This window comes from Antennarius striatus, chromosome 14, assembly GCF_040054535.1.
Source record: "Antennarius striatus isolate MH-2024 chromosome 14, ASM4005453v1, whole genome shotgun sequence".
Classification (NCBI taxonomy): domain Eukaryota; kingdom Metazoa; phylum Chordata; class Actinopteri; order Lophiiformes; family Antennariidae; genus Antennarius; species Antennarius striatus.
In genome coordinates, this window is record NC_090789.1 from 17398227 (window position 1) to 17412628 (window position 14402).

General features: G+C 40.1%; 1 protein-coding gene across 1 annotated transcript in view; it reads right to left on the reverse strand.

Annotated features, from left to right (window-relative positions):
• LOC137607813 (fibrocystin-L-like) overlaps positions 1 to 14402 on the reverse strand; it is a 41178-nt gene that overhangs the window by 14166 nt on the left and 12610 nt on the right. The window contains exons 27-47 of the mRNA XM_068333813.1: positions 14256 to 14361; positions 13583 to 13690; positions 13334 to 13498; positions 12980 to 13101; positions 11665 to 11797; positions 10642 to 10834; positions 9790 to 9932; positions 9557 to 9661; positions 9094 to 9279; positions 8459 to 8632; positions 8029 to 8234; positions 6608 to 7580; positions 5508 to 5756; positions 4698 to 4847; positions 3723 to 3897; positions 3036 to 3185; positions 2766 to 2914; positions 2434 to 2643; positions 1598 to 1727; positions 718 to 959; positions 122 to 258 (exon numbers count right to left, since the gene is read on the reverse strand). Coding sequence (XP_068189914.1) covers positions 122 to 258; positions 718 to 959; positions 1598 to 1727; positions 2434 to 2643; positions 2766 to 2914; positions 3036 to 3185; positions 3723 to 3897; positions 4698 to 4847; positions 5508 to 5756; positions 6608 to 7580; positions 8029 to 8234; positions 8459 to 8632; positions 9094 to 9279; positions 9557 to 9661; positions 9790 to 9932; positions 10642 to 10834; positions 11665 to 11797; positions 12980 to 13101; positions 13334 to 13498; positions 13583 to 13690; positions 14256 to 14361 — 4206 coding nt within the window. The remainder of the gene's footprint in view (positions 1 to 121; positions 259 to 717; positions 960 to 1597; positions 1728 to 2433; positions 2644 to 2765; positions 2915 to 3035; positions 3186 to 3722; positions 3898 to 4697; positions 4848 to 5507; positions 5757 to 6607; positions 7581 to 8028; positions 8235 to 8458; positions 8633 to 9093; positions 9280 to 9556; positions 9662 to 9789; positions 9933 to 10641; positions 10835 to 11664; positions 11798 to 12979; positions 13102 to 13333; positions 13499 to 13582; positions 13691 to 14255; positions 14362 to 14402) is intronic.

Consider the following 14402-nt stretch of genomic DNA (forward strand, 5'->3'; position numbering starts at 1 on the left):
TACCACATAATCAAAAAGTACAATAACCTCTCTTTAAAACAGAGCTAATTGAATAAAAATACTGGGTAGTGTAGAATAAGAAGAAAAATATGTTCCCGTTGAAATATTTAAAGCATTGCACCTCAACATATTCTATTCTGCCAATTGCAAGATTCTCATTGGGTCTGGGAGCATGGAACATGATGGCGCATCCAAACTGGTCATCTCCGATTTCCTCTCCAAACCTTCCTTGGAAACAAGTTTGGGTTGCAAATTCACCTACAACAAAGTGACAGAAAATGTCAATGCTTAAAGCTGCATAAATACACTAATACGTACTAATATAAGTCATTATCTCAAAACAAGTACAATGTATGTGATGGAGTCAAGCCTTCAACGTATATTACATATATATTTTAATGCAATATAATGTATCGTTTAATTAGCAACTTTTTCCACTTTTTCATATATATATATATATATATATATATATGTGTGCTTTAATAATAATAATCTCATAACAGTACACAATTAGAAATAATGCAGCAAACCTCCTCTTAATAAAATGGAAATTATACGGAGTATATGCGAATCTGAATTTGCTCTCAGAATGCAGTAACGTCTCTCACAAAAAAAAGGTGCTTCTCCTCATATTTTTGACTTTTACGTGACATTCAGAGCAAAGATAACTCCAACAAAATTCAAATATCATCATCATAATCCATTTAAATACAGAACCTGTGTCAAAGCCTTCGGGACAGGCTTCAATCCTGTTGTTCCAGGCTCGGTTTTGGGAGCCTCGTACCACAATGTTTCTGGTGAGGAGACCCACTTCAGCTCTGCCCTCAAACTGTGTGCCATCAGGCAGTGTGATGGTCACCCCGAGATGAATGTACTTCAGAGGTTCGGTCAGCGTTACTGTCTTGCCATCAGGCGACACCGCAGCGATTGTCATCTTTTCGTTCTCTTTCTGGCTATGTCTGGAAAGAGCATATGTGACATTTACCACAATTAGATTCCACAACATTTTTATTGCTACAAGAAATGCAATATGTACAGATGTTCTGAGCACAAATCTTAGGACATGAAATTAGGACTTGAAGGTAGTTGGTGTGAGAGAAGAGGATTCAGGGGTCGCCACAGCGACCCCTGAAGGGAAAAGCCGAAAGGAGAAGAAGTTCTGAGCACAACTCTTATTTGTTGTTGTCTTCATTTGAACTAATGCCCTGGTACACTAATAATCATATTAAATTTATCATTTGTATGTAGTGATTATTCAGACAATAGAGTGTCATTGAGCTGCTAAACTTGCTAACCTTAGCTCTCTAACTAGTTTTTCCAGAGTTCTTCATTTCCCTGTTAAATGATGCCTTATTTATGGGCAAAAACAAAGTAATTTACAACATTTTTTCAGAGCAAGGTTACGTAATTGTTGGTAAGGCTATCTCATGCTAGATGCAACTAGGTATACTGAAGTAATCACAGTTTGGTTTTTACGTGCTATAATTATTTTAGACTTGTTTAAAATTGCACATTGCCATTCTAAAAATACCATATTATTGATGTACTAGAGGATAAAAATAATTTTTACAAGCATAAACTATAGACTTTGCTGTACCTGGAGCCAGTAGAAGCAATGACAATTTCATCTCCAGCTTTCCATGTCACTTCCTTCATTAGGGTTATTGTGGTGGAGCCCTGGGGGGCTGTTTGGGCCAAATAGGTCCAGGTAACAGGAACTGGAATTCCTGGACAAAAATGTTGTGAACAATTATTAGCACATGAGGTGAGGTCACACAGATCAAGCTAACTAGTCAGGGACTCGCTGGTGTGTGAACATGTGTGATTGTTTCTGTGGTGATTAGAGAGGTCGTTGGCGCAGAATTGACTGCTACGTTTCTGTCAATCTGCCCCAGGGCAGCTGTGGCTGCACATGTAGATTACCATCACCATGTATGGATGAATAAAGGATCCAGTGTAAAGCGTCTTTGAGTGTCTAGAAAAGTGCTATATAAATCGAATCCATTATTATTATTATTATTATTATTATTATTATTATTATTATTATTATTATTATTATTATTATTATTATTATTATTATTATTATTATTATTATTATTATTATTATTAATAACAATACTAATACTAATAATAATACTAATAATAATAATAACAATAATAATAATATATGAGGTCCCACTATGTGACATGATTTTCACAGGTAAACATGCATTAAACATGCATTATAATGCACTATAATCCAGTGCGCCTTATAGTGTGGAAAATATTGTAAGTTCTGTATTCTGTCTGTGCTGCCCAGTACCGAGTGACCCACGGACCGTTACCAGAGTGCGGCCCAGGGATTGGGGACCACAGATATACAGTATTGGTTTATTTTCTGTGTTCTTTGCTCTTGCATCAACAGCAACAGATGCTCTCTTTGTGTGTTCATACCATGAAGGTCCAGCACTCCCTCTCTCACAGCCAGTGTCTTGGCTCCATAAATGGGGAGTTCAGCTGAGCGCACATGTCCATGAAGGGTGATGATGGCTTTGTGCTGGAATGGCTCCTCCTCTGTCCCGATCTGTAAACGTCCACCATCTGTGATCAGGATGTTTTCCGCCTGCAGCTCGATGTCTGCTTCATCAAAGACCAGTGTCCCCCCTGAGTACGAAAAAACGGCAAGTCACACAATAAAAATCTTGGGGTTCACGTTCAGGCATCGAGCAAGGACACTCGATGTGAGGAGTTACGTATTCTGCTTGCACTTGTACTGATGTTTGTACCTTGAATAAGGAGCATTTTCAGCACTGGGGTGCTAGTGTCCAACAGGATGGTCTGGCCTTTAGTTACAACAGCAAACATACCGGCCCCGGGTGGAGACAGGCCACCCCACGTGAACCTGGACGACCACACATCAATGTAGAAAAGTAGTCTGCACTTTCCTAAGGAAAAAGACACAAACTTGAGACAGAGGTGTCGACTGAGTGTACAGTGTGTCATGAAGCAGACTGTAGCATGGCCTCCATATGGGAGTGTCCTCTCTTACCTGCAACGCTCTGCCCTTGCCTTCGATGCTGGCAATGACTTTGGTTTCTTGAGAATGCTGCTGAGAGTTTGTTACACATATGATGTGTGTGGCGTTGGTGGACTGAACATCACACACAGATCCTGCAATGGTAACGTTGACTTCATTCATTTTAGTGCTGTAGGGAAAAATGAGCTGATATAAATAAATGGGCAACAAGTCAAAGAATACAATAATCAAGGATTATTTAATTCATTGAATGATCAAACAATAGAAAGATTTTGCAGATTCATTGAATTCAAGACTCATAATAAAATAGAATGTGTGTGTGTGTGTGTGTGTGTGTGTGTGTGTGTGTGTGTGTGTGTGTGTGTGTGTGTGTGTGTGTGTGTGTGTGTGTGTGTGTACAATAATATAAGAAAAGTACCGACAGTGCCAGTACTCAGTCTTTTTGCATACTGGCACTGATGTTTCTACTGTTTGTTGTGTAGATAAAATTGTAATTACAAAATGCTTTGTGTTTGTCATATATGACTGAAGAAGTGTGTATACTATGTTGACACTACATTGCATTAAACCCTATGAAGTACATCCCACGACAAAAGTTAATGCGTTGTGTAATTTGAGCACTTAATTCTTAACAACTGGTCCTAATCTGTGTGACTTCCTCCATTGTGTCGTCTGTACAGCCACATATTCTCTTCTTTTACTGCACCTGAAACCAGAGCCGGTGATTGTGAGCCGTGTGCCTCCAGCAGTGCCTCCTCTTCGAGGAGAAACCCCAGTGATCACCGGAGTCAACTCAGTTTTGTAGACGTAGCCATTTGATATGTTGACCTTACGCAGCCGGTTACAAACAGCAACCGCACAGCTCAACTCTGACTGAGTACCTACAAATACACCAGACACACCAACACAGTTAGGTGATAAAAGAAGAGGAAGAATTTAAATGTGTGCTCAGACGTGACACGGTCCAGAACGATTAATCGTCCGTGGCAAGTCACGTTCTTATCACACATTCCTGTCTCCTGTGCTGACATGGTTACAAATCTATGTCGACACAGGAGTCAGTAAACAAAATATAATAAACCCACAGGAATACATTACTCACAAAGAATTACTTGAAAAAGATGAGTTGTTTTTAGTTCTTCTAGTTTAGTTCAGCTGATAACCAGACAAAACATTTTAGAACACTATGTTCTTGACAATTTGTCAAAGAGCTGTCTGCATAATTATGTTCCAGTCAAGCAGTGAGGACAGATCAGTTGGTTTAGTCTTTAATAGATTAGTTGATATGTTGACCTGCATGATCCCTGGGTCTAGCCTGAGAGGCAGAGCACAGGGCTAAAACTATTACCACAGGCTGTTGTTTATGACTTAAGGTGAAAACTGAAGAAATAGAGGGACAAAATTTGAGATTTTAAAAAATGAGAGGATCATGTTCTTTTATTTCCAGGGAAACGGATCCCTTTGTTTAAGTTTTCTATATATTGCTGCGCTTTTTTTCTGAATGGAGACCATTAAAGCCTGGCTGACTGCATATTCATCATCTTCTTAAGGCAGCAATGTTTGTGATAGTAATAAAATGACACAGTCATATTTTTTACGTTGAATCTTGTTGCTACTTTAGATAGAGAATGATTTTATTTTATTTTTTTATCTGATGTTAAATAACATAAACCAAACTTACCGTTGTTGAATGGAGTATGACAGTAGAGTTGGGTCGATGTCGACATTTGCCTGAGAACTTCACACTCCTGCTCACAGACCGTCACAGTAGAGTTTTGTGGGTCAAACCCAGAACCCAGAACAGACAGCAGTGTCCCACCACCAAAACTACCTGAATTACAGATGGGAGAAAGAAATTTCTTAGTATTAAAACATAAAACCTGTTAGTCGGCATGGTGGCATAGCGATTAGCAGTGTTGCCTCACAGCAAGAAGGTCATGGGTTCAAACCCTAGCATTTCCAAAATGGCCTTTCTGTGCAGAGTTTGCATGTTCTCTCTGTGTCCGAATGGGTTTTTCTGCTTTCCACCCATCACCACAAAAGACATGTGTCTAAGGAGCTTTAGTTTATGTTGGCCCATGGTGGCAGCACACCCAGGATGCAGCGGCTCAGGACCAACTCTCCATCTAACCTTGTAATTTCATTGTACGATTCTATAACGACAATAAAAGCTTTTTTCTCTTTCTTTCTTTAAATTATGGTTCATTACAGCAGTAAATTATTTAGTTTATTTAAAAAAAGGTTATTAGTTAATCATTAAGGATTATCCTTTCAGGTTCTCTCTTTATACTTAGCCTGGGAAAAGTCTATTCATTCATTCATTCATCCATCCATCCATCCATCCATCCATCCATCCATCCATCCATCCATCCATCCATCCATCCATCCATCCATCCATCCATCCATCCATCATCCATCCATCCATCCATCCATCCATCCATTCATTCATTCATTCATTCATTCATTCATCCATCCATTCATCCCCACTCACCCTGGTTCGGCTGTACGCCGGTCAGGATCAGCTCATGCGAGAACATGACATCTGACTGGGCAGCCCCCTGGTTGCTGTGATGCAGCATTACCAGGTAAGCCCCCCCTGGGTTGTCCCCTGCTTTGCACTCAATTTGTGTGTCAGAGATGGACGACACATCACAAGGGACATCGTTGATGGTGACGCTGACTTGCTTAGAGTCATTACCAAATCTTGAACCTGTGATTGTGATGACTGCACCACTCGGCCCTGTGGGAAACAGACAGGGAGTGAATCAATATGATATGAAAGAAATAAGCTTCCTCTACAGGGTTTTTGCCACAGTACTGTACATAACTCATGACAAATGAGGCTAAACTGTAAATCTAAACGATTCTACCACAGGGTGAATTTGTAAATGTAATTTAATGAATTTTATGTGTGTGATTTGGGGGAGGGATAACCTTTGGTTTTTTCAGTCATTGGGAAATAGAGGAGACTTAATCTTTTCTATTGTTGATTATGGAAGGGTCAGATTACCAACATTATTTGACCTTCTTCTCTCACCAAACAGGATGCTTTGTGTTGTCATCTCTCAGTAATTTGTTATTACAATGACAGTACGGTTTTGTTCGATACAGGCCTACAGATGGTTAGGGTGTTGACGATATCTGCTAGCTCCAAATGTTATTTTACAAAATTACATTGTTTTCCACCACCTCTTAGTATGCTTCTGTTGGTTGGTACCATCCAACCTTTTGATAATGGTGATACAACAATGTGTGGAAAAATGACCTGAAATAGAAACAGGACTATAAAGTACTGATTCAAAGCCTGACAGGACACAGAAAATGGTTTTGTTGAAGAGCGAAACTGAACTGAAGCATGAATACATGGTGGTTTTATTTACCTTGCTGTAAATGTAGGGTGGGATGATGCATAAAACATTCTCTGAACCCTTTTGTGCTTTATCCACCCTCTCAGAGTATAACAACTGATGTCACACGGATATTTCACACACAGACAATACAAAACCCAAATCTGTATTCATAAGGCTATGCACTGACAGAACTGAACTGAGCTAATCCCTAAACCAGGAGGAGATATGAAACTATAGTTACCAGTGGTTGGGTTGATAGAGCTGATTACGGGAGTGTGCGCTTCAGAGTAGTTGAAGCTCAGAGGAGGATACGGCACCATAAAGACCTGAATGTTGACGGCCACCTGTCCTTCTTTGTGGGGAGGTGTGGAGCAGTGAAGCCAACCTGAAGTTACTTCTTCAATCGTGCAGGACTTGCCTCCAACCATCACACTGGTGTTCCCCGGAGCAAAACCATTTCCAGTGATGACAAGAAGGGTATTTCCTGCAAGGCTACCTACTGCAGGGCTGAGGTCGGCTTGAGGAAGGCTCTTCAGGATCATGGTACCGGAAGCAAGGCCTTTACTTGAAACAATAATTTTGAGAAGGTGGTCACCAGCTGGCAAGGTATTCACTGTCAAAGAAATGCTGGTATCTTCTACAGAAATGACCTCCAGCTTTATCCCGCTGGCAAACACTGACACATCGTCTACATTGCTGCCAAACTTTGAACCAGAGATGGTGATTGTGGTTGGTTCACTGATGTTGTTTGGAGAAACACTGGTGACCGTGGGCATGGCAGAGGAAGAGTACAAGAAGGAGCAGTTAGACGCACAAGAGCTTTGGATCTGACCCATGTGGAACACGACATCACCACCGTGAGGCTGAGAAGGACTGGTGTCACAGATGATTGAAGTGTAATTGACCGAAACAATGGTGCATGGCTCGCCGGCTACAGTCACTTGTCCATCAGAGAACCCGGAGCCTAGAATGTGGAGTCGGGTGTAGCCGGTGGGGCTGCCAGTAGGGGGCGAGACTGAGTCGATCACAGGCAGAACTACAAAGCGACGCTTGAACTCATCTGGTATGGCGACGATGCCGTTGCCAAGGTTGTTGACTCCGACCACGACAACATTAGCGATGCCAATGGGAAGCTTGCTGTTGTAGCTGAGATGACAGTTGATCTCAGAGGAAGTGCTGTTGATCACCTGACAAGGCTGACCTCCTACCATCACCTGGAGGAGGAAGGGATGTAACGGCATCAGTCAAATGACCTGTTTGTCAGAATTCACTCTGTTTTATAAGGTAACTGAAGTGGAGAAAAACATGGCTTCAAATACAGACAGTTAAGACCATAGTCTACCACTGGGAGAAACACACTGATAAATGATGGATTAACCGAATAATCTACACAACTGTGGATCAAATGATGCTTTATATAATGAATATATATGATATAACGTATATTCTTTCATTCATCATCTACCGCTCATTCTGTCTATGGCGATTTTTGGAGCCTAACTAAGCTAACTTGTGGACGAGAGGTTGGGGACACTCCGAAAACGACGCACAATGAATGTATATATTAGTTATAAAATATAGAACCTTACCAAATTGTTTTCACCAGTTTTTTTTTTTTTTTTAAATTTATAATACATTTTTTAAACTACAGATGATACAAACCTCGTTGGCGCAGGTGATGTTACTGAAACCTCTGCCCTGGATGTGGATGACCTGGTGGTATGACCCCTGGTTGGGAGAGATGGAATCCACTGTGACGGTGACGCAGGAGGAGGTGGTGAAGAAAAGGCCATCTGAAGGCGGGTTGAGCTGTTGGCAGTCATGGGAGGCGATGCACGGTGACGTTGCTCTGGAGACACGACGATATTCTGGAGGAGAGACGGTTCAGTTCATACATCAACTGTAAACCTGGAATCATTTTGACATAAATTTCAAATGAACTCCTCTAGATGTTAAGTTTTTGTCTTGTTTCACCAAAAATCATTGGAAATCTAACTTGGATTTCTTATCTTTTCTTAATAATGTCACACACAACACACACATTCATTGGAGGATGAGGCCGCTGAGTAAGAACTTATCCACATCCAGTTACCTCCTGTCACATATTTGGCATCCTGGTTTCCCACGTTGACTGAAACTTTGCTGATCTTATCCTTTCGAGGTTTGACTTTGACAACTGCTTGCAGCAGGAAGGTTTTATCTTGGTCTAAGAAGCCACTGGACAGGTAGTAATGCCCCGGTGTGGCGAAGCGATACATGAAACTCCCTGAGGGGAAGTGAGAGACATTTCATGATATAACATTTCTGACTGATTTCTGAAGATTTGAATTTTTTTTTTTTTTACATGTATGTATTTACTGTATGTATTCATACAAACAGAGGACTGACCAAGTTTCAATACATGACATACCATTGATGCTTACGAATTAAGATTATTAAAATGCAAACCTTGGGTGTAGAACGATAAAACATTTAGGGAAAGAAAGAACAATACTTAGCATTTGGACGAAAAAAAATACAATGTGCCAAAAATAAAATCTAAAATATAATCATATGAGGCAAGATTATATCTACAACTGTATAGATACAGTTATAAACCTGTATAACAAGATAATGCTCTATAAGGACAGAACATAAAGCAATGACATTTAAAACTTCAAAGCTATTTAGGTTGACTTGTTGACTTTTCCTTTTAAATTGATATTTGATTTCTGCTGAGCATTGTACCTTTGGAGGTCCTGGTGTTTCCACTGTAGATCGGTCCCCCCTCATAGTTGGTGCTCCCTGGGGTGGGCACACTGTAGATGCCAAATTTCTGGTCACGTACGACTTCAGCTTCCCATTTCCAATTCACACTGTCTCCAACAGACACAGTCAAGGAGGAAGGATCCCATGCATATCCTCTTCCATAGACTAGAACACAGAGACAAGTGGTAACTGAAAACTGTGCACATATAAATTTATTACACACAAATGACAAGGTTTGCAATTTAAATATGAACACAATTCCATACGTCCAGTTGTCATGTTCAAAAAAGTGTGAGTATAGAGACGACGCTGTGGAACAGTCACATTTACATCTCCATGCCTCAAGCCGTTTCCAGTAAACGAATCTTCCATCTTTTGTAGTTCACGTCAGTGAACTGGATTTAGTTTGACAACTGCAAAAAGCATGGAAATGTAAACCTACTGTGGTGGACTCCCTGGTTGGTGACAGTGTGGGTCTTCTCCCCCGTCTGCAAGACACACTGAAGCTCATTCTCTGAGGCCGTCACCACATCACAGTCGATTTCTCCTGTTACAAAACAACACAGCATCACATGTGAAACCTAGAGCAGCAGCTTTGACACGTCTAACAGCTAACTACTTCTGGGGAAAATGCATGGTGATGTGGAATTTGTGTGTTCCCTCCATGTTGCTTACCAACAGAAACTGTGTTGTCAGAAATGTTGTTGCTGAAACCATTCCCAGTCACAGTTAGTCTGGTTCCTCCCATTAAAGAGCCAGCCAGTGGAAAGACGCTGTAGACTTCCAGGATGTATTCAATGGTTGTGTTCACATCATTGCTATGAAAGAAAAAGCCCAATGCAGTCCCAAATGAATAATATGATATGATCCATGTTCATAGGTTATATGACTTTTATTATAAGAGCAGCACCACTTATAATATGATGACATCACATACGCCCCCAGCTTGGCCTCACACTCCCAGTTGACTGGGATAGGCTCTAGCACTTCGCCACCCGCGACAGCGGACGAAGCGGATATAGAAAAAGAATGAATGAATGAATGTGTGTAAGAAAATACGTTGTGTGACAGGAAGTTAGTTTACGTACCTGTGCTATTCTTTCCAGTACGATCAACTTAATGGTATTTTGCTAAATTTTGTGAAATGTTTTTGCGAACACAAAATATTTTTTCATCAGGGCTTGAAACTTTCATGTGCATAGAGTACAACAGTGCAAAGCCATATATTCTGTGGACACTAAAAACATCTGAATTTTTTTACTTAATGTCAATTTGGACTTCATACATTTCCTGGAAAGTAAATTCATGGGGCATTTCTTTTGATATGATAAAAAAATGATGTGATAAAGGTCTTGTCTTGACCTTGATGTTTATCACCAAATCAAAAGTATAAAAATATTCCTGTGAGGGCTAACATAGAATAAAAAGATAAAAAAGCGTCACTGTTGGTGACAGTGATGAATAGAAAGAATTTGAAGAATTTGTGGGAATCCTAGAGAGTGAAACAGTCTGTCATGGTAGATGCACCTTGTCTGAGGGTAGCCATTGTTTCCAACCTGCACGTGTACAGCGTACAGGTCAGGTGGCAGCACGGGGAGAAGGCAGGTGATGACTGTTGTCGTCGACTCTATGGTGACACATTCTTCAGTGCCGACATACACCGTGGTGTCATTGTTCAGCCCTCGCAAGTTCGAACCCTGGATGGTGAGAACTCTGTGTCCTACAAGTAAATAACCATCAGTACACCGTTGCACAACAACACTTTCATCAGCCAATCAGTGCTGGTCATCCTTGTGCTCCAAAGTACCGTCGAGTGTAACACGGACTATTTCTGTACACATGCTTCTGCATTCTGTACTATAACTGTGTGAGATGACTCATGTCCTCCTCGTCTCAAATTGTTGAGGTTTTTCCAATAATGGGCGTAAATGAAAAAAATAATTTCATCAGGATTACACAATACAATAATATGACAAATAATCTTGTGGGATGACCAGCAGTAATGGACGTTCCTGTGTCATCCTTTAACCTCCCAGTGACGATGTAGTCACATACAAAGGACGAATAAAAACTGAACGAACAGCTTTTTTTAATACTTAGAAACATATAATTACACTGATATGCAATATTTCTCCATCAGAGAGGAATTTCAGACGAGCTATAATCATAGATTCACAAAGCTAAACCTCAGTCTGTCTGAAACTTGAGAAACAAACTGCGATTGTTGCAGATGTATTCTTTTCATAAGTTGTCAAACAAATGTACTATGGTGATGAATAACAGAGTGACCATTGAAATACAATGGGAAAACTTTGAATTATTGACTTTTCTTTTCAGAGTAGAGATGATTGACCTTCTCCAGATTGTCTGCTGTTGGTTCCACAGATAGGATTTCTACTAGGCTTTGTTGATAGGAGACATTCTGACAATCAACTTTCCATCTAACAATGCCGATTAATATAATCCAGTCTGGTTTAATTCATCTCTGTCACGCTCACTTAACCTTTACTCAATACTCATTCAAATGACAAAAAAACCAACTCATTTCACCTGTGACAGTTGTTGCATTGGGGCTCATGCTGCTGATCTGGGGTGTGAGGTCAGCATCATAGGTGAACAAGCCGCTGGCCGTCTGAGTCATGTTCTCCAGCATCACTGTGACGGCTTGTGATCCTGCAGTTCCCTGAAATACAATCAGTGATAGATCCAAGCCAGAAACAACAATCATGTCATGTATCTGATGTATTGTACTGTATGACCATAAAAAAAAATATTCTGAATCAGTTTACATGTTTTACTTTACACCAGTCCGCAACAATTCTGAAAATTATTTTTGTATTTAACTACTTTAATTAATTAGTAGACTGGAGCAGTGCCTGTTTAGACTGAGTACTTCTGATATCCCAACAAAACTGTGGGCAGGAGGCTAACATGAAGACTGGGCCTGTTGAGACAGAGTGAACCCAACTCTCCATAGACATGGCTCTGCATAATGAAATGTACAACTGCACCTGATTAGGTCTTTATCAATTATCTTAATTTATTTTATTTTATCAATGTAATGACTGATTTATTGATCATTCTAAACAATGTATATTTATTACTTGGTTCATACAATAATTAATTTATCCAAAACAAACGTGAAACCTTGTCACTCCATTCTCTCTGATCATTTCATTTTCATTTAGCTATAGTGTTATGATGTTAAGGACATTATAAAATGACAACTTTGTCTGAGGTCTTGCCATGTGTTAATGATACAGACTTTTTTAATCAATTAATCTACTGATATAATCACTGGGTGATTTCAAATAGTTTAATTTATTTTCACCCTCACAGATGGATTTTACATACAAATGATAAGTACGAATTAATTAGAGGACACATGTCTTTGGAAATCTGTTATTGGTGGTTTAGGAGTGCTCTTCCCTGGTTTAAGAGTGTTCTTTCTCAGCATGACTCATCGTCTAGCATCCTGTAATCTCTGTTTCCTCATGTTATTTATATTGCACATGTCATGTTCCCAGATTGCATCACATGTTCCCAGTAACACTTGCACCCAGTATGACGTCTATCAGTTCTGCAATTCTTGAGGCATTTTAGGCAAACAGACAGGCAGACAGATTCCTTGATTTAATGTTAATCTCTACACATTGATTTGTTACCAGATTCATTGACACAGATATATGTTATATTATACTTCCATCAAACATATTACACATTTGTTTACTGATGGAAACATTGATCATGGGGTCCTCAGTTGTTAAATGATATAACTGGATGTGTTAATGTACATGTAAACTGCTTAGTTCCTTTTCCTAAAGCTCTTTGACTAGTGAACGGTGGCTCACACGAGTTCACTTACTGCTGGAGTTTTACATCTCAGCTCTGTCTCGCTGACATAAACCACTGTGCATTCTGCGTTGCCCACAGCAACTGTGGCAGTCTTGCCAAGACCGAACCCTCTGACTGTCAGCAGTGTGCCTCCTATGAAAAGAGATGTTAATGTCCAAAGCTGTTTAAATCAATCCACAATATTGATTTAAACAGCTTTTAATAACCATGACCTGAATAACTGAGAACCTACATGGACGAGATGTTAATGGTTAGATTTTGTTAGAAAATTAAGGACTGTTTACTGCAAATATATGGATGTTGAGGTTTCATTTAATCTTATGAAGCAATAACAGACACTGGGGCAGTTGGGGTAGTGTCCTACCTGCTATACTCCCAGAGGCAGGAGAGAAAGAGGAAACAATGAGCTGATAGGTGAAGCTGAGCGTTCCACTGCTTGGGTAGCTTGCGCCCCCCACAGAAGGGAAGCTGACCAACACAGGGTGGGCTCCAGCAGGGGAACTGCCCAGTCTGCACACCAGAGCGGTAGCTGGAACACGGTCCATGAAGAGATTATTCTATGAGATGTTAAACTCAGCAACAAAATGACGGATTCACTTGTAATCTCACTTACCGTTGAACTGTTCAACATGGCACTCAGCTTTACCCACAAAGACGGAGGCATTTTCATGATTAAAGCCAGTGCCAGTGACAGTCAGCAGAGTCCCCAGGCCATTGGACCCTGAAACAATCGAGTCTTTTAATGCTAGGTACAACATCCTCTCAAGATTTATGTTGTGTTTTTTAAAAATAAAACCTAAATGACTGACAAGCAAGAAAGACACATGAAAAATTAGTTTGAAGACAAATATGTCCAAATATAACTTTAAGTCTTTGTGTTCAGTCTTTCATGCACAAATTTTCCAGAACTGTTGTGACTCATATCAAGTTACGTAGCTGTTGTGTGAGAAATCTATGTATAGGATGTCTGACTCTTTGCCTAAGGTAAGTCAGATCAGAGAGTCATCATTGTGAAAAAGGGTCTATACTCTGTTGATGGTATGATTTACACCCGCCATGAGGTCCAGATCTGTTTTTCTGTATATATGTATATCAGCTAAGCAATCTGAGAATAGTGCCTCTCTCTGTGCTTCATTAATAAAGAGATCAGAATGATGAGAGTCTGTAATTCCTCAGAGAATCAGAAACTATCAAAGTTGAAAACAGAAGGATTTCCCTTACATTTTATACGTTGGGTGTAAATCAATAAAGATCACTTTAAGAGAGTAAATAAGAGTTAGGGGCACCTTGAGATGGGCTGATACCAGTCACAACTGGGGTGCTGCTCTCACTCCATTCAAACCCACAGTCACCGGAACACTTTGAGATAATCCCATTGACGAAAACCTCCACCTACAAACAGGGTCACAAAACATTTGATTTAAAATGTTTCA